Genomic DNA, 20,567 nt, shown 5'->3' on the forward strand with positions numbered 1-20,567 from the left:
TCGTGCAACTCCCTCAAAATGCTTAATCGAAGCGAGGCTGGGATGACTGGCTTATACTCAAGATTTTCGTTTGTTGTTTTCGTATAGAATAATAAATTATCTATTATTTCATAGTTTTTTGCTCTATTTCTTATCGCATCGATATCTGTATGCTCAAAGCTTTCGGGGTCTTTCAAATAAGCATAGATATTTCCAAATTCAGGATCAGGTTTCAGTTCAGCGATAATTGTATCTCTAGAATCTAAAATTTTTGAAGTCAACACAGCGCATTTAAGTTCATTTCCTTCATCGTCCAGTTTTATACGAGAAAGTGCGTCAGCTACATTGTTTTCCTTACCCGGTTTATATTTTATTGTGATATTATATTCTTGGAGTTTTAAAGCCCATCTTATTAACCTGGGCGTTAGATTTTTCCCCGAGTAAAGTCTACCAACAGCCTCATGATCCGAAAAGACTGTTACTGGCGATTTGCCGAAATAAACTCGAAATTTGTGTACAGCCATTAATACGGCTAATGTTTCTCTTTCTGTAGCTGTATAATTCCTTTGTGTCTGATTCAATGTTTTACTAAAAATGCCAGCGGATGGTTATTTTGCATAAGAACCGCACCCACCGCATAGTCTGACGCATCTGCTGCAATTTCCAGGTTTTCGTCCCCCTCAGGGAATTTTAAAACAGGGGCATTAATAAGCGCTTCTTTTAATCTTTCGAAAGCTGTGTTAGCTTCCGCTGTCCACGTAAATTTACTCTTTTTTCTTTTGATTACTAAGAGTGGTTCAACAATATTAGCGAAATCTTTTATGAAAGATCGATAGTAAGAACATAATCCAAGGAAAGACGAAAGTTTCTTGGCGGTGTTGGGCGGTGGAAAATTCTTAATAGCTTTTATTTTTGAATTTTGTGTTTCTATACCCTTTTGCGAAATTTTATAACCGAGATATTTAAGTTCTTTAGTTGCGAACTTGCATTTTGAGGCGTTAATTGTAAGACCGGCCTCTTTTAATAATTTAAAAACTTGTTCGAGGTCATTAATGTGTTGTTCCAACGTACTACTCGTTATAATTATATCATCTAGATAAATTAAAGTTGATTTTCCTAGGACAGGCTTTAGAACAATGTCCATAGCTCTCTGGAATGTTGATGGGGCCCCACACAACCCAAAGGGCATGCGTAAAAATGCATAAGTGCCCGATTTTGTTATAAACGCGGTTTTGTGTATATCTTCGGGTCTCATAGCTATTTGATAGTAGCCAGACGTTAAGTCCAAAGTAGACATGTATCTTGTCGATTTGATCTGTCTAATGATTTCCTCTATAACCGGCAAAGGGTAAACTGGAAATTTTGTAATACTATTTAGTTTTCTGTAATCGATAGCAAACCTCCAAGCCCTTTTATCCGAAGGGAAAAACTCGTTCTTTTTCCTACATAGTACGACTGGACTCGCGTACTCACTATTTATGGGCGTTATTATTTTATTCTTTAACATCTCCTGAATATGTTCTTCGATAATTACGTCTTTTTGTTTGTCGTACCGATAAGGTTTAGTCCTACAAGGTTTTTCGGCATTTAATTGAATCTTGTGAGTCACGATTTGACAGTTTCCTGGTTTTTCTGAAAACAAATGAGAAAAATTACTCACCACTTGCTGTATTGCTTTACTTTCCTGGTCATTCAAATGGCTAAGGTCCAATTCAGGTGTCTCCACAGGTTCCACCACCCTCTGGTCCATCTCCAGCACCACGGAACTATCTTGAAAATTTAATTTGGCCCTCGCGGCCCTTAAAAAGTCCATACCTAAAATAAGAGAGTGTTGCAGGTGTTTCACCACAAAAATTAATACTTTGAGATTTTCCTCTTTTACCTGTACGTTTAATGATACTTTCCCGATGCAGTGACATGTTTTTCCTTGCGCCGCTATAATTTCCGTATTTCTGGTTTTGAATAGTCGTATCCTATAAAAATTCTTTTTGAAGAACGTTTCACTCATGAAATTTCCTTCTGCTCCTGTATCGATGAGGGCTTCTACTGGTACATCGCCAACCAGGACTTGTATAATTGGTAGCTGTGAGTTTTTTACGATGACCGTGTTTAAATGTCTATTTGAGGGTTTTTTTAAAACTTCCGGGGTCTGGACTCTCCCTTTTACACTCCCCTCTAGTCGTTCAAAGCTTTCCTTTCAATTTGTGTCTTCTGGGTACGCGGATGCTTATTTTCAAATTTTCTTTTTAGGCCTTGACCTTCGAGTTTCGATGCGTTAGCTCGATAGTTCTTTCCCCCATATGAGCGATTTCCATTTCTGGTTTCCTCCTTCCTTCGGGTATGTTGAGAATATGTTTCCCCTCTCGCTTTTTCCGCTATTCTGCGATTTTGAAACTTCACCGCCAATTCGAAAAGTTCCTGCAATGTGTTTGGGTTTCTAATTTCAAAGTAGTCTTGGACAGCGGATAACAATCTTGGTAATATTATTTCAATAATCTCCGCATCGGGTTTTTTCCCATACAGCATATCCGTTAGCTTGATTTTTCGTAAAATAAAGTCCGTCAAATCTGCTGTATCCCGTTGATAGAAACTATATAGCTCGGCTTCCAGCCGTGCGCGATCTTTCACTATGGGGAAGGCCTTTACTAACGATTTTTTGAAATTCTCAAATGTGTACGTCGGGCTTCCAAATTCACCTAGAAGAAATTTGCCTATATTTTCCCACCATATCGCGGCCTGTCCTCTTAGTGCTGATGTGGCGATGGCAACTTTTTGTCTTTCAGGCACAGGGTAGAGCTGAAAGTGGTTTTCTATACCTTCTAAAAATACGGACACCGAATTTTTTCCGTCGAAATAGACGTTTGGCTTGATTGATGCTCTCAAAGTCTGGACCAGGTATCCAAATCCTTCTAACTGCGTTGTCATTTCTTGGTGTTGTCCAGCGGCTTCCATCCAGTTTTCGGCCATTTCAGTTCGATAAGTGTTCGGGCGCCAATATAACGTTGCGCGCCTCCAACTTGCACGCAACCAAGAGGTGACTGTGAAAACTTGTATAAAAGATAGAAGCTTGTGAAGGGTTTAAGTCCCTTTTTATTCAACGTAATAAATTACAATTGCGTTCTCTTGACGCTTACAGACGGTGCCAACTTGGCAGTCAAATAAAAATAATAACCTGAAAGAAAATAAAGACAAGATTCTAACTACGAGGCTCTCTAAAATAACTAACTCACCGCGTTTTACAATACCGCTGCTAATTCAGCAGACTTGAAGCTCACTGGAACGATGACCACTACTTCCCGCCAAGCACATAGGCCGCAACGCGGGGTTCTTCAATTCTCGCTAACTACCTCCGCAATCGCTAAGTAAGAGAATCTCTCACCGAACTCGTTTCCTTCTATTTAAATCAGAATACTTCCGCTGATAATTTGAATCCTTGCGCGTTCTACTAAAATTTACATATTCTGGCATTGGCAGTTCCAGGGGAAAGTAAGGCTTGACAGGAAAGATAGTTTAAACTTAAAATAAATGTTAGTTAAAATAAATATAAACCCTACACCCTTACAAAATATACTTGAAAATATCTGCATCAAACTAATATGGGTGATTTTGCCGAATTCTAAATTCTACACATGCATATTCCCTTCCAGTGAATGAGGGATACCTTCAGAGTATTAAGATTAGTCAAATAATTTCCAGAAACATTATGAACCATTCATAAATAAAATTTGCGTTAATTATATTACGAACAGTTCCTAAGCAAATTTTTGCATTTTCCTAGTTAAAATGTTATAAAATTATTTATATGTTTCTAGCTGTATTTATATTAAATGAATTAGATCCCATGGTTACAGGCTAATAATGCGTTTACTGTTATCGTTTGGCTAATGTTATCAGAATAGCCGTGGACAAACGTGATCACATTAAGTGGCGCATGCTACAACTCATGTTGGACTTATTCTAAAGGGAAAGTATATCGAGGTACCATTGTAAATACACTCGTGTGCAAAATTAAGAGACTTTATTTTATTTTCACAAAAGGCAAATTTATTTTCACAAAAGATATTGAACCAAAGATACTAATTTTGCTTCCAAAGAATTAATGCAAATATTCAGAGTCGAATAGGTAAGTGTACATGTGCGTGTTTCCTAAGCTGTGATTGTGCAGGGAATATAAGCTCATGAGGGGTTTCGGCGATTTGTGTTGCATGGTTTACTTTATTTTCCTAATAGTTACTTTTATTTGTGAACAAGCTTTTCCTTTACCTTCTCGTTTCCCATCTACGTTTCCCTCCCAGAAGGAGTCTTTCAGGATTTCGATTTATGTAAATGACGTAGAAACGAGTACTTAATCTGGGTAATTTAACCCTTCTAGGTCATGCGGAATATACAGTCTGAGTCACTTCAGTAGATAAACGTAAGAGAACTTGTTTTGCCTTTCGACCACGTTGTTGCTGCTAGTCTAAGCTTAGTGTTATACGGCCGTACTGCTACTTTCCAGCTAGTATAACGCCGGTGGTCTTAAAAATAAGGGCAAACTCTGTTAGTTCATTCTGTGCAGCTTCGTATTCTTTATTTTAGTTAGCATTAGGGTAGTTTTTTATTTTCTATCTTGAGTTAACCCTTTGCGCCACAGTGTGTCCGGTCTGGACACACCTAAAACTTTTCTTCTGTGCGCACAGAAAAATTGAATGAAAAAGAATTTATAGGTCACTATAGGGTACTCTGAACCTTCTTTATTTATAGTAGATGGCAGCTCAACACAAACCAGTCCATATATTTTAGCCATGTTTAGTTTTTTAAGACCCTCATTTTTCAAAGAAATCCTCCAGATTTTTTTAGGTTATAAAAGGAATCGTTTGAAAAGAAATTTATGTTATTTTTTGGCTGTATGCTAATTTCTCTATTCTATATTAGTTTTAATTTTTACTTTGGCCTTTTTACCTTTTGCCTAAAATCAAACGGCGAACCCTAGGTGTGCCCAGACCGGGCTCACCGATAAACTAGCACCACTGAGAGTCTGTATTCTTTGTTTCTCTGCATCTCATCGGTCAATTCATTGACAACAATGCACGTTTCAGCACTCTTTTCGAAGCTCTATTCAATCAGTGTGTCACTTTGGGCACACCCACAGAATTAAACGATAAATGCTACCTTTAAAAAATTTTCTTGTGTACTACTCTAGGCCTAATTAGACTGCCTACCTTTTTTTTATCAAAACTCCGACTTTAAAAGGTAGCATGCCTGAAAGGGTTAAACCCAAGTAGGGGATTATTGTAAGCTCGAGAAGGGGCCATCTATTCGTTTATTTTGAGTTGGAATAAAAAGTAACTTAATCCTTCTTTGGACTTCTTACTTGGAAGAACTCTGCGAATTGTCGCTTCACAGTTCTTCAATAGTCTAGCTCTTAAGTAACTCTAATTTAGCTACGATATTACAGTGGCCTCTTTCACGATATTCACCGCGTTTCTCGCAAGAGTTTGGTAAATTTTATAAGGTACTAAAAGTGAGCCCAGCCCGACCTACCTAACCATATAAATCAGTCTCATAGTCGATACAGGCCATGCCCAATCCAACCAAAATATAATATGATAAATCTAAAAATATAAATAGTTTTAGGTATAAAGATAAATTTTAAAAGGTTTTAGGTATAACAAAAAATATGAGATAAAATGAGTAGCCATGAACGTACGAATGACGGAATGAGATGAAGAATTGTCGATGGATTAGAGGTAAGCCACTCACAAACGTACGTGGCTACAGAGCTCAATGTAGCTTTCAGTGTCGTCTTCAATTTGTGGAATTTATTTCAGGACGCTGAATTCATGACGAGAAGACGTAAGAAAGGTCGACCAAGATCCACAACGACGAATAAGGATCGTTGTTTGGCACTTTCACATAAGAGACGATACAAAATTGCTACAACTTCTCTGAGGTCTATCTGCCATTGAAACCCAAGTTTTGTTGTCTCCAGTTGTCCGAAAGTTTTATGAGGTTAAGTAAGTCTCCCGCTCACCGCAGCACGCAAGAGAGCGGGTTTAGCCTGGGGCGAATTACATATGCCTTGAACCAGACTTCAGTGTAGCCCCGTGCTTTTCCTAGATGAGTCAAAATTCCCTCTGAACACTGATTCCCGGCGTACCTGCATCTGGAGAAAGCCCATAACACGATATTATCCCTCTCTCATCAGAAAAAATGATCATTATTATCGTGGACGTGTTTAGTCATGCATGTGTTTAGACGGCCGAACTCCTGCGTGTTTGACAAAGGCTTCGTGACTGCAATTAAAAATAGAGAGGAGATCTTAGAGCCCTGCGTTCGTCTTTTCAGTGGCGCAGTTGGTCTTGGGTTCCTATTGAGACGACAAAGCTAGCCCACACAGAGCTTAGCTGATTGAGGATTACCTAGAAAAGTAAGATATTCGCCGTCTGGATTGGCGAGTCAGACCGCCTGACCTTATCTTTTCTAGAGCATGTGTGGGATGCATTTCAGTGAAAAATTTCATGTCACCGTCCTCATCCAATAACCATCCTGGAGTTGAAAACTACCTTGCTGCAGAAGTGAGATCAATTGTCATAGGGACATCTCAACTTCCTCCTAGCCAATACACCATCGCACTGCCTGTCAGGCTGTGAAAGGGGATTATCCGATATTAGACTCATTATTAATTTAAAGTCACAACTTAGATTTTGAATATCTCCGCATTACCAGATTTACTGATAATCATACGTACACAAAATAACTCATCAATGGCACTATCTTTCTCTGTTATAATTGTATATTAACATATGTCTACCATATAAAAATCTATCTATCTCTCATTTTTTCAGGAACTTGACATTAAGTGCAAATTCTCTTAATTTTTCACGCGAGTGTATATCTCTACAGGGTGTAATTTATAGAAACCTTGTGTATAGATATATTTTCCATAGCATCGAAACTACAAAGTTTCTATGACTTGAAGCTATGTATTACTCTTAAACTGATCTATTGTCAGTTGGCTAAAATATTAAAACTCTAAGTATTTTTTATGAAACAATTTATAACCTAACAAGAGAATTCTAGTAGAGAAAAGTTTAAAGCACTTTATCTAACTTTGAGATTTTTGTGCTAACATAAAAGGAAGTAAGTCCAGTGTTTCTTATGTGAGAGGACAAGAGTTTAGGTAACAATGTGAATAGCTTCTGGTGAAGCAAAAAAATGGTACGAGTAAAGACTTAAAGCCAACGAGAAGATCTGACATCTGTTTCTGTTCTAAGAGTGCCTTTGTGATGTACGATGTTGTGTTGCTTTAATTAGATTTGCTTCCTGGAACATTCACAACTCGGTGACGTCAATAAATGTATCAAACGTCAAAGTAAATAGTCTTGAAATTACCACTGCGCGGAAGCTGTTATAGAATTTGTAACTTACCCGAAATTTCAGTGCTTAAAGTTAATGCAATTTGTAGTTAATTTAACATAGAAATTTACGAAATAATTTTTTGGTAATTAAATAATTACCAAGAAATTATTTGGTAATTAATTCAATGAAATTAAATTAACTAATGACTAATTAAATTATTTGGTAATATTTTCTTGGTAATTAATTAAATAATTACCAAGAAAACTAAAATTTAATTTCGTGTTTCCCAAATAGATTAAATGTTGATTATCCGAAGTAACTAGGAGCTGGATGGGCCAAAATAATCCAATAGTCCCTAACTCAAATTGCACGTGAGCTGAATACGCGATCTTAAAGAGCTGACCAGTCAGAAATTTTTCTTGACAAAATAAAAATTACTTTAATTAAATTTCTTTCACTAAATATGTATCAAATCATACATAAATAATAATAATAATATCGCAAAGGAAAAAATTCAAATTTATCTCTATTTTTGATCGGAAATCTAAACTTTGGTACCTGCAAGACAATTTATTCGATACACTTTGTAATTCAAACATATTTTTACGTGCGTGCGGGTTCAAAATGGTTTGAATGCACGCAAAGCCGATGATAGCTTGGCAAAATTCATTTTCCCCAAAACATACTGTTCTGGAGCTTCTCACACAAAAGTACTCGTACAGCTGTTCTCAGTACGAGCGAGCGCAATCAGTAGTTATCACTTCAGATTACTAAGATTGTTGAACACAATACAAAAAGCTTCAAATGCGTAAGCTCGCACAACTCTGAGCTACATTGATACTATCTCCGATCTTATACAGTTCTTCCCTGTTTGAAGAAAAATTTCCAGTACCTTCGCTTTCTCGATCGTTGATTACCATATTTCAGATTAAACTCTTATTATAGTCATTTTATACTTTTCCACCAAAATCTGTTAAAAGTTTGGAGTAAAGAATCACTTCCGGTTTCTTACATACCAGAGGATGATCATGTCAGTAAGAACCGAATGTTAGAATTCAAAAAAGCTCCAAACACGCTCTCATTTTTAAAAAAGGTGCTCGTATAAAAGTATAGTGTATGCATATATAATAAGTATACTGTATATGCACCAAAGACGCATACACGAATTTAAAACTCTAAATTTAGAAGTCAATTATTAATTAAACATATCAAAAACGTTAAGGAAAATAATAGGTTTCAGAGACATTAGGCTATTTCGAAGCAGGAGATATGGAAAATGAGCAACGTCTTCGCCAAGAATCGAACTATGGACTTCTGGAATACGCGCCCAGGGGGCTGACCACTACACTACGAAGCCATGCTAAGAAGGCGGCCGAAATACCTTATAAGGTGGCAATATTTGAATTTAGAACTGAAATCAAAAAAATCTGTTGCTTAATGTTACCCACAAGGGTTCGAAATCTCGTGTTAGCAAGGGATTTTCGAATTAATTTCGAAAAATAAATTGCCTAACGTTATGCATAATTATTTATAGAATTGATATATTTGTTTGTTTTGTAATTGTTTATGAATTTGTTGATGTTTATAGAAAATATTATGGAATGATATAAACGTATGAATATTATTAAAGAAAACCTGAAAGCGTGTGTAAGAAAACTTAGAATACAAAATACATTCAGATTCTATGAGGCTAACAATTCTAAATATACAACCCTAGATCTTTGCTTGTGGTTATTTATTATACAACTGTCTTGATGTCATCGAAACTTCTCGATACGCTTACGAACTTAAATCCTATAGAACATGTATGAAATGGGTAAGAGAAAATAATAATAAAACACGGTGAGTCTTCAAAAAGCTCTACTAAATTCCATTCTTGAGCAGGAATGGAGCAAATCTAACACTGTTACACGAAAACAAATTAGTTTAATCCAAGTCAAAAAGTATGAAAAGTGTAATCTAAGGATAAAGGAACTGCAAAACTGAATGTCTGGTTATTTGCATCTTTTTATTAAATATAAACTATTTGTTCAAAGCGTCCGTACACTTACGTGAGTTCATTTTGAGAATTTTTTCAATAAATTACTTTTCTTTGCCAAAAATAATTTGAATAACGTTTTCCAAACAAAAAGATTTTAAAATGGATGACCAATAGTACATGTGAAAAAATTAAAGATATTAAACTAATATTTAGTACTTGATATTTGCAAATGAAACTGAAAAACATTAGCGTTCGAAAACATAAGCGTTAAGTTAAAATATACTATCAATATCCAAAATCATATTCACCTACAAAATATAAATGGCATCCCCCCCCACACACACAACCGGCTAAATTACTTTGCATAAAAATTTCTTTCACTAAATAATTTTAAAAAGCGGAAGATAAATTTTTTTATTACAGCTTTTATCCAAAATGCTAAGCAAAAAAAAAAAAATAAAATAATTTCTTTTAAGATTAGAAGTCAGGTCGGCGTTTAGAAGCATTTGATTTATTATAGGTTTCTTTTTCCAAGCTTTTTAATATGCTACTAAGGTCTTCTTTATTTAGTTGTATAAAAAGAGTATCACTTTATTGGGCGTTTGCTTTCTTAATACAGCAAATGATATCTAATTTACTGAACAGCCCTTTTACCTCATTTTATAACACTAGAATTTAAGTTAGCTGAGAACCTAATTAAGATAATTTGTTTTCAGGTTACTGAAATATTTCTTTACTTGAACTATAGCGCATGTTAACACATTTTTTAACGATTTCGAGCCGTCTAGTTAATGTTTAAAATGTATATTTTTTAATTTTTTTTCTGATAGCCTTTTTTTCTAGACTGTAAGCCTACATCGTGATTTTCATGACAGAAGGGCTTTTTCCTAAAATCTCCATTCCTCTTCCACTAATTTACAGACTTCATCGATTGTGGTGGGTTTGCGATTGGAAAGATCCTATTTCCAGACACGAAAGGCCCAAAAGTCCATATGCGGAACATCAGAGGACTATGCAATACCTGTATCAGTCTTCATTTTCCCAAGGAATGCTTTAGGGCTTTTTGAAGTATGACTAGTTGCATTGCCTTCATTAAGTTTCACTCTTTCAATGTCACTGGGATAAAAAATGGAATTTTATCTGCACATATGGTTACGTAAGACTTTCTCTTGAGAGTAGAGTTGATTTCAACAAATTTCCCCCATTTTTGTAATTTTTAATTCACATTGTAAGAGAATGCTGTGACAATCATAAACACCTTACTGGAACATTATTTGCATTGCCGGAACCAGTTTTGTACATTTTCTTTTTGTTACCGTTTTCAATAGTAAATAGAATTTTGTTGTTGTTCTTGTTCTTGTTGTTGTTGCATTCTTTTAAATAAATTGACTCTTCAACGCATTTCCCTTTTAAATCCTGCTCAATAGTTTTCATACAGAGTTCCACAAACTGTTCTTTGTTGAGCCTCAGGAAAAGCTTCTAAACATTCTATGTTTTAGCCTTTTTTAAGTTGTAAACCTTTGTTTATTATTTTATTTATTGCTGCTACAGATGTAGTTAAAGATTTCGCGATTGATTTCAGCATCGGCGGATGTTTCTCTTGTTCCTCACGAATTAACTTGAGAAACATTCAAAAACGTACCTTTCTGGGGTATTCGTTTGGAGTCTCCATCCTTTCCAAACGAAGGAAAGATTGACGGTTTTCCCTTTCCAATTAATAATGTTGCTTATTTTTCATTTAAAAATTCTAATACCAAGCATTTCGCAGAGTTTTTGAATTATGCAATGGAAAGATTTCTCTTCGGAAAGAGCAGGACCAAAGGATATCCCTCCATCCACAACTTGTTTATTTGCGATATTTTGAAAAGAGAATAAAATTTATAGTAGCAAAAGATATTGTACATTTCAAGTAATAAGCTCTTGGGAGAAATTTTTATTAAAAAACATTTACTTTTTAAACATTCTTTATCGAAATAGTTCTAAAAATTTGTAAACACCATCTGTAATAATGGGACTCGTGACGTAGTTCCTTTGCAAAAGTAAAATATTATAGAATACAAAATAATGAAGTTAAATACGTAATTGTTGCAACACAGATAATTTTTCCTAATACTGGAAAATTTATTTACTCGTTAACTTAAAAACCTGAAAGTTAATAAATGCATACTTCGCTTGTTGCAAGATATACAAGTGCATACACTCAGTCAAAACACGATATCAAAAGCGAGTAAAAGCGGTCAAAAGCGAGCATGAAAATCAAAAAGTAATACCTTATAAATATCACAAAAAATTACTGCATTTTTTTCTAATTGATTATATGTTAAAATGCCAAAACTTTTACAGGAATAAAGAATTACTGAATCGATAATATCACGGACGACATCACAATTAAAACAGTCTAAGAATTAAATTCGTTGAGGGGGTTTTATTTACGAAGCTCGATGACTAATTTTCCAAATTTTTCGTCTGGCGGCGGTGGCCGCTTTAATCCTGAAGTAAATGTGTTATTTACATAATAAAATACAATTAGAAAAAGGCTTTTATACAATTACCTTTTATTTAAAATGGGCATGATAATTAATGCACTGAAAGGAGAAAAATAGTTTGTGGTATAGCAGATTAAATAATTATATTTACAGTTTAAAGGGTATAGCAGATTAAATAACTATATTTACAGAATTCATCTGCAGTTTTATACTATGAATAATTAAAAGCATGGACAACCGTGATAAATTCAAAATGATAATGGCTTATACATTTGAAAATGTAATTCAATTAATAGAGTTTCATTCTTTAAGAGTCCCATACTTTATTATGTGAAATTTTAAAAATTTGTATCCGATACGTTTTTAGACGTTGAAACTTTAAAATCAAGTAAGAACTTCAAGTAGCCTAAAAAATTGAGCGATTGTCAAACATTTTCCGAAAATTCAGAAATTATGTTAGAAGTTTCATTGAAAACATTTTCAGTTCTATTTGAGTGGACAAACATTCAGTTCTCAGTTCTCAGTTCGTTAAACGAAGATTGTCTGAATAATCGATTAAACATTAGAAACAGTCGCTTAATCACCTTGCATTTTCATTGACAAGCAGTTTGTATACGAAATTTGAACTCGATAGCTTATCAGGAAGCAGATTTGAAATCGATGGTAAAATTTCGCTCAGAGAAACACCACAAGTGAATTAAATAAAAGCTTATAAAAATAGATCTGATTCAAAGTTTCATACGTAAGCCAAAATTAAGTCTCTACAACACTAATACAACACTAAGTAAATCGGAAAACATGTAGAAAAATACAAGGCACTTACCGAATATTAATGTCATCATATCAGCAATGGCTAAGTTGAAAAGGTAGCAATTGGTTGCAGTCTGCATATACTGGTTCCTGGCTATCACCAGACAAGTGCAGACATTGCCTACTATGCCTGTAAGAAAGATGATACTGTAAACAATAGTTAGAGGTATTAACCAATTCAAAGGTAATCGTTTCGGTCCCAGAGTGTTCCTCACGAGCTCTTCGATATCTTCTTCAGTTGAAGTTCCATTTGAGTAGTTGATCCACGAAGCGTTCAGTGTCGCTACCACAACATCCTCCACCTCATTCATGCCGGTATCAGAATGAGCAGAAATCGCATTTCCAAAAAATTACTCTTTATTGCATCGAAAAGGCCTTCGCCTTCAATTAATTAAAGTATCACATTAAAAAAGTAGAAAAAAAACACGTCTTCTCTGCCGATGCAAGATCTTGTTCCTCTGCTACCGATAGCGAAATTTATCGTGGAGAGCGCTGTAAAAGTATTCCTTTGAAGGTCGTTTAATCCACTTCACTTTTAGCATGTTTTGTACACCTACTGTGATGATTCAACTCTCGCACACCCACAAAAGTACTAATTTTTCACTATCTTCAAATAATAAATATTTCCACTCTGATGTAGATTAAGCATAATTAACAAATTGAAGAACACATTCTGAATAAACTTTGAAAGGTAAATAAATAACTTGTGTAAATAATTTAACAAAACTTTATACCAAGTTAGATCAAGTTTTTGAAGTATGGAATGCTTTCGAACACATATATTTCATAACAGACACACAGGGAAGAAATACAGTTAAACTTCTTGCAGCAATGGAATGTGTTTCTTGTATTTACAAAGAAACTCTTACATCATTCGATAATATTTAAAATGTGACATAAAACGTTGAGGACTTTTAAATAGTATATTTCTTATATTTCTAAAAATTAATAATTTTGACATGAGAATAAAGGATAATAATACGTTCTCTCTGCAAATTTCAGTTTTCTAAAAGAAAATTCCACGTGAAAGTAACAAGTATTGAAATATAACGATATAAAATATGGTACTTAAAAACGAAATTTAGTCGGGAAATTTTTATAATGAACTTCTTCGACGTATGAGAAATTTATAGTGAAGAATATTATAAGAAATTTATATGTTCCTTTATTCATGCTACAGCAGATATTCGAATCAAATATTTCGTTTTTCAATTATCCTTAGAAAATCAAATTCTTTTTTCATTTCATTCATAATTCTAGGTGCTAAAGTTAATTCACAATTACGGTGTGCAAAATATCCAATTTGCTTAACTACGACCGCGAATTAAGCTCTAGAAATTTTCAGCGATTGAGCGCTCAAACGCAGACGACCACAACTTGCGCAAGGACAGATAGCGATTCGACAGAGAGTAGAGTCACAGATGCACTTCTCCGTGGGGGGCGAACGGCAAAGTCGGCCGTCGACTGAAGCGCCAAGCGAAACTGAGGGGATCGATGTGCATGGGAATGAATGGAAAACTCGGGTCTCTCATTGGCCAGATTTTAGGTTTTGCGGAGTAGAGGCAACGCGCCAAGGAGATGCGTGATGCCTTAAAGATCCGCCTTTTTTTTTTTATTTTCGTTTTTCAGGATAGAATCTTCTTTCGTTGCCAGCTTTCCCTCACCATTGTCCCGGGAGTTTAAAAGAGTTAATCCTTCTTTGAATTACGGAACTGTCTCTCATCTCTTCTCTATCATTATATAATGAAGAGTTTGTTTGCATGCATATATCCTCGCGCTGCAGGAAAACGACGACACCTAGAATCACCAAATTTTGAATATACATAGTGCTGGATAAGTGCACCTCGAAGCCCGAGTTTTGAATTTCGAATTTGTTTTTAATTTATTTCGCATTTTGATAATAATAATTTAATTAATTTAATGAACTTTTAATTAACAAACTCAGTAATTTGAAAGGAAGCAGGGGCAACACGGTTCGAAATAAAACATTTTTACTCAGGCGCGCCAAACTACTGCCATTTGGCGAAATGAAAAATACTTATCTTTCAATTTTAATGAATAAAAACAACTAATTAAATGTGTTGTCATTGCTTGAAATAAATTATATTTTTATCTTCTACTCTCTAGCGTCTTACATTCAGTAAAATTACTCCGACGGGAGTATTTTTCCTACTTCTCATTTTTCTTTCTTTTCCGGTTTTCAACGGAAGATATTTAACATTCAAATTTAAAGTCTATAAAAAATATTGAATGCTTTAAATTAGATATAATGCATTTTTATTTAAATAAATCCCATTAAAAATAAAATAATAATAATATTTTTAAGAACTATATACATTTATTGCTTTTAAATTCCATTTAAATTAGCGATTGTTAATTAATAACAGGCAGATGCAATTTGAAGGCTAAATATCTTATATTTTTCTGAACGGCATCAAACTCGAATGAAAAGTTAAACAATACAATATCATGTTTCGAGACTAATAGCCCTTTTAAGCTGAAGAAAAACTTCTCACTACGCTGAAAAATGTAAAAAGCGTCAGAAAAGAAAGAAAAAGAAAAATGAGAAAAGGGCAGGGAAAATACCCCCGAAGGGGTTAATTCCGGAGAAATTCAAACAAAGGGAGAGAAAGGAAATTGAAATCAAGCAGGAAAAGATCACAGTGAGTTAGAAACGGGAAAAAGAAATAGCGCGAATAACGGAAAGGATCGAAAGCTGGTATACACGCCATCTGGTGAGTAAACCTTGAAAGAATCCAATGAGAAATGAACAGAAAGAGCATATGAGTGTGGTGTGCATATTTATCGAGTATCTCAGTTGAGTCGATGGAATTCACTTACAAAAGGCCCAGATTAACCCCTTAAGGACCAGCGCCAGGAAAACGAAGCGCACTCACGGGACCGGACCCGCTGAAATAGATCCGGCCCGCTCCACCGGCCCGCACATTTTCAGCAGTTAAGCTTAATTTTACAAAAAAAAAAAAAAAAAAAAAAAAAAAAAAGTATAAAATCAGCATTTTGATATTATGACGTCAATTTCTGAAGTTGCGTATTTAATGTACTTGTTTTAATGTGTATTAATATAAAGAATATCACATTAATAGAAATAAATTAAACAGGCAAAATACTAAAATCATAATTATACACACAGAAATAAATACTATAAACATGAAAAAAATTACAAATACGAAATAAAAAAATAAAAAAAAAACCTAAAGAAGACTTATTTCTCATTTGTATGCTGTGAAGTTACCAACAGTTAAATTTGAATCATTCCATGCGGATGTAGAACAGTTTTAAAGTTTTTCGAGACAATTTAAATCTTCTGTAGACTATAACCCAAATCTTTCTGCCATTGATAAACACGTATTTTGGCGCGAAAAGGAAAAATCAATATCTTCGAACAACGACATCCTATCCCTTTGTTCGCCTTCTGATTCACTATACGCATATTATCCTACATCACTTAAGTGTTCGAATAGTTCTTTCTGAACTACGTTCTAATTATTGGATCTTGCAAGTTCGTGATGCTTTTAAACGGATACTTTGCAAATTCTTTGTAAACGGTCACAAACGATACCGACCAAACATAAGTTTCATTGCCACCAGAAAGAATGACACCCTTGAAGCCATTCACTACAATTGGAATAGATTTTGCTAGCCCTGTCTTTGTACGCAATACGCAACCCTTGAATACAGCGTATATTGTGTATTAACGTTCTCAACAACTCAAGCTTTGCATCTGTAGCTTGTTTTTGGACCTGAAATTAAGTTCATGATGGTATTTCAGAGGTTCATCGGTTGACGAGGATTCACTCATACTATCGATATTGACAATACCACCACCGTCAATGCCGCAAAGAATTGGTCTGTCTCTGGCATAACCTTAAGGACTAATACAGTCCAAACTTTTCATTCTACAAATTTCAATGATTGGAAATTTATTGTGCCACGGGTGGCTTGGTAGGGAAATTTGTTTAATAAAATTAACTAAACGATGTCTTAGAAAATCACTTGGTCATTTTTGCTGGATGAAGAAGCACGCTCTATTGCATTAGTAGGGGTAGAAGCTGCCCCGAGCAGCAGCTCATTAGTCGTATATGAGGAAGGAAATTACAATTCCGAAGAAACCTTGTCTGCAGATTACTGTCTAACTGGTCAGAAATTTACAACATTGTCATCGAAACCTGAATCCGAAAACACGAAATTTTAAGATGCAGCAAGATTTGTTGAGTACATTTTGGAAGAGATGGTCTAAAAAATATCTTCTGGAATTACACAGTTATCAACAAGTACGCGATATTCACAAATTACTTCCCATTAGGAAAGGAAATATGGTACTTCTGCAGGAGAATGTAAGGCCTCGGCATGTGTGGAAAAGAGCCCTTGTTAAAAGGGTAATCGAAGGCCGCGATGGAAAATGCAGATCATGCATACTGCGTATTAATCGCAAAGAAATAACTCGACCGATGCAGCTGGTCATACCTCATGAGGTGGGGGACAGACCAGGATAGGAAGACAGACAGTATCCTCTCGATAGATAGTGTTGCTCGTGATATCAGTCACTATTTTCCTAAGCGCGGAATTTGATTTAGTTTTTGAATCTGGCAACAGAAAATTATAAGAATGAAATACTTATGTTTAGAATAATTCCTTGCGTAGTAACGAAAATAAAATTTTTATATAAACGTAATAAACGGTTTATAACGCTGATGCTGTGCCTCTAATCCAAAGCGGGAACCTCTCCTCAAGGGAAATTTCGTAGTTTCAAATGGGAATGCTTTGTCGGGCGTTTATTTAGCTGTTAAATACTTAGTTTTAATGGGCTGGCAAGAAATTATTTCGATTTGCACAAAGGGATAGCCTTATGTTCGTTTTGTTATTCTTCTGCCAATCTCAATTTTTTCTTTTAAGATTTGGCAGCTGACACTTTTAGGTTCCAAGAGAAACAAATTTGTCTATTTTTGTTTACAACTATTACTTTACGATCAATTTTAACATTTTAACATGAGAGAAAAAAAAATTCACACACGTTACTTTTTTTATTTTTATAAAGGCAAGAAAGCGGCTGAATCTCGCAAAGAGAAATGTGAGGTTTATGATATTAATTGCTTAACAGAACACATGTGTCCCAATTGATTTAAAAAATTTCATTCTGCAGAATTTTTACTTGAAGATGATTTAAGTCCTGATTGACAATGTGAAGTTGATAATGATAAAATTAAAGCCAAGATTGAATCGAATCATCATATAACTGTGCGAGCAATTACAAAAAGGTTAAACGTATCCCACGCAACAATTGAAAATGATATAAGATGGACTTGTTAAGAAGTTCCATATTTAGGTTCCGCGTGAATTGAAAGAAGTTCCCTGAACACAACGATTCAGTATTTTCGATTTCATTTCAAATGTAATGCAAGCCATCCTTTTTTTAAACGAATTAAGAGTGGTGATCAATGAGCTCAGATGTTTATTGCCAACAGTTTACGAAAGTGGAGAAAGCAATCAAAGGGGAAAAGTTGGAATTGGCAAACCGCTAACGAATCATGTTCCACTACGATAATGAACATCCTCACATATATTTAGCAACATGTACGAAATTACTGGAGCTTGTTAGGGAAGTGATGTCGCCATCCTACATGTAGCTTCAACCTTGCACTATCGGATTATCATCTGTTTTGAAATTTACAAAATTTCTTAAATGGTAAAAATTTCAGTAATAACTCTGACTTCAAATCGCATTTGATTGAGTTTTTTGACGATAAAGACCAGAAGTTCTACGCATGCGGAAACATGATGTTACCAAAAAGATGTCAAAAGGTTATCGTACAGAATGAAAGATAGTATTTGGTTTATTAAAGTTTATATTTTACAGAAAAGAAAATTGAGTTTTATTTTTACGCTTAAAAACTGAAATTGCTTTCTTGTCAGTCCAATAGTATAAGATTATAAAGAACGGTTTTTATTCAAGTTTTAATATATTTACAAAGATTTCTATACTTTTTATTGTTTAATTTACAAAACATGTTAAAAATATTTAAATGTAGATAAATGCATATATTTATTTTTCAACTTCTGGAAATGAGAAGAGGATTTTCTAGTAATAATGAAACGGATGTATGAGGCAAAAAAAAAAAAGATTGAAAACCCCTGCCCTAAATTTTAATTATTAAAATTCTTACATGTCGTAGGGTATCCTCATTGGAAAAGAACTTGATGATGTAAAATTTTAAATTAGGCAAAAAAGCAACCTTAGTTTGGCTGGAATGTTTCCAGGTACATTTATTCCTACCCAAGGATGGGATTTCAGGAGCCGGGAAAAACAGTTTCCTATCCCCGGAAAATTTAAATAAATAAATTTTAAAAAGCTAAAAATCTGAAAGCTTTTTAGATGTTACATTACGTTTTTGACCTGTACATTTTACGTTTATCATTTTTGACGTTTTGTGCGTAACTTTTATTTATTAAATATCATCTTCTTCACACTTTAAACCATAAAATTCAATTCAACAGCAATATCAGAAAATATTTAAAAGCGCATATCTTCCGAATTTCCTATACACAGTCTCACGAGCTGGAGATAATTTTTTTTCTTACGTACAGTGTTGCCATTGCTCACTTCTAAATCATTGAGTTGTAGAGACATTAGGTTATTCTGAAGAAGGAGAGATAAAAAATGAGCGATGCCCTCTCCGGCACTTGAACCACGGACCTCTCGAATACGCGTCGAGTGTGTTGACCATTACACCATGAAGGCATGCTAAGAAGGCGGGAGAAATACCTTATATACTCCCCCTTTTAAAGGGTGACTGGGGATTAGGGGACCCAAGAGAATCATCATTCACCATCTTTTTTAGGTGCGCCACTGTAGATTTATTAAGTTTTGCGAAAACAGAGAGAAGAAAAAGAAGCAGTGCCCTCGCCAGGATTCGAACTATCGACCTCTCGAATACGCGCCGAGTGTGCTGACCATTACCTTACGAAGGCATTCTAAGAAGGCGGAAGAAATACCTTATAGAGTTTCTTAATCAAAAACTCAAATACTTTACAAAATATGAAATAGGTAATAAAATAAACTCCAGATTCCAAATTTGAGCTTCCAGATGCCCATATTCGGGTGGAGACGTGCGTTATTCAAAATTTGAATGGTCTAAGTACCGCTGTTTTATCACAATGCAAGAAACATACATACATTTATGCAGATTCTTCATTATTTAATTTCTTTAAATATAATACAGGACTCTAATATTTTGTGGCAAATTTAAAAAGTGATTTGCTTTTTATGAGTAATCAACGTAAAATGCCAAAACGAAATTAATAGCCCTTCTGGGTTAATAAATACCCTTTGGGTTAAAAACTCTGCAGAATTATTTTTGCTCCTAAAGAAAAGAACCCGTGTTTCATCGTTATCATAATCAGCAGAATTATTGAAAATCTAGGCTAAACTACGACTTTTTTCCTAGTTTAAAATGTTTGACTAAAATAGAAACGAGACTGTTTGGCGAGGATCTGAGTCGAAGATGCGGTTCTATTCCTTTATGGGCATAACAACAAATGTCTACCACCGGCGTTCGTCGTAGCGATTGGCCGCTCTTAGCTGATCCTCCTGGATGCCGAATCTGTAGTTAGAAATTGTTCAAAGTCTATGAACCACATAAGGACTCATATTTGGTCATCTGGTTACTTCTGTTTGACTTTGTCCTGCCTCTAGTCTCCCAATAGCTCTTCATCGTAGTTCTTCGGGCAAATGATGCCTGGAGGTTGTTGTTACGAGTTGGCTATCCTAGATTTCATATCTCAGTGTCACAGCGAAATTTACAGGCTTTCTTCAAACATGCAATTTTATGCTTCTCGCAGATTATGCATTCTGATTGCAGCGCCATTAATTTGGATACTGCAGTTTTACTCAACAACTCTTACTTGACAACACATTCAAATTTTATGCGTATAGGCTTATTTTTGGACGAGTT

The 20,567-nt window shown here is 34.8% G+C and overlaps 1 protein-coding gene across 1 annotated transcript in view; it reads right to left on the reverse strand.

The window, feature by feature from the left end:
- The window catches only part of LOC118201377 (neuromedin-U receptor 2-like), a 382,934-nt gene extending 368,885 nt beyond the window's left edge, over positions 1-14,049 (reverse strand). Inside the window, exon 1 of the mRNA XM_085824037.1 lies at positions 12,611-14,049. Coding sequence (XP_085680163.1) covers positions 12,611-12,908 — 298 coding nt within the window. The 5' untranslated portion in view covers positions 12,909-14,049. The remainder of the gene's footprint in view (positions 1-12,610) is intronic.
- Positions 14,050-20,567: the final 6,518 nt, after the last annotated feature.

Source organism: Stegodyphus dumicola, chromosome 9 (genome assembly GCF_044657685.1).
Source record: "Stegodyphus dumicola isolate Sdum_Otavi_A_Nest chromosome 9, ASM4465768v1".
NCBI classification, from domain to species: Eukaryota; Metazoa; Arthropoda; class Arachnida; order Araneae; family Eresidae; genus Stegodyphus; species Stegodyphus dumicola.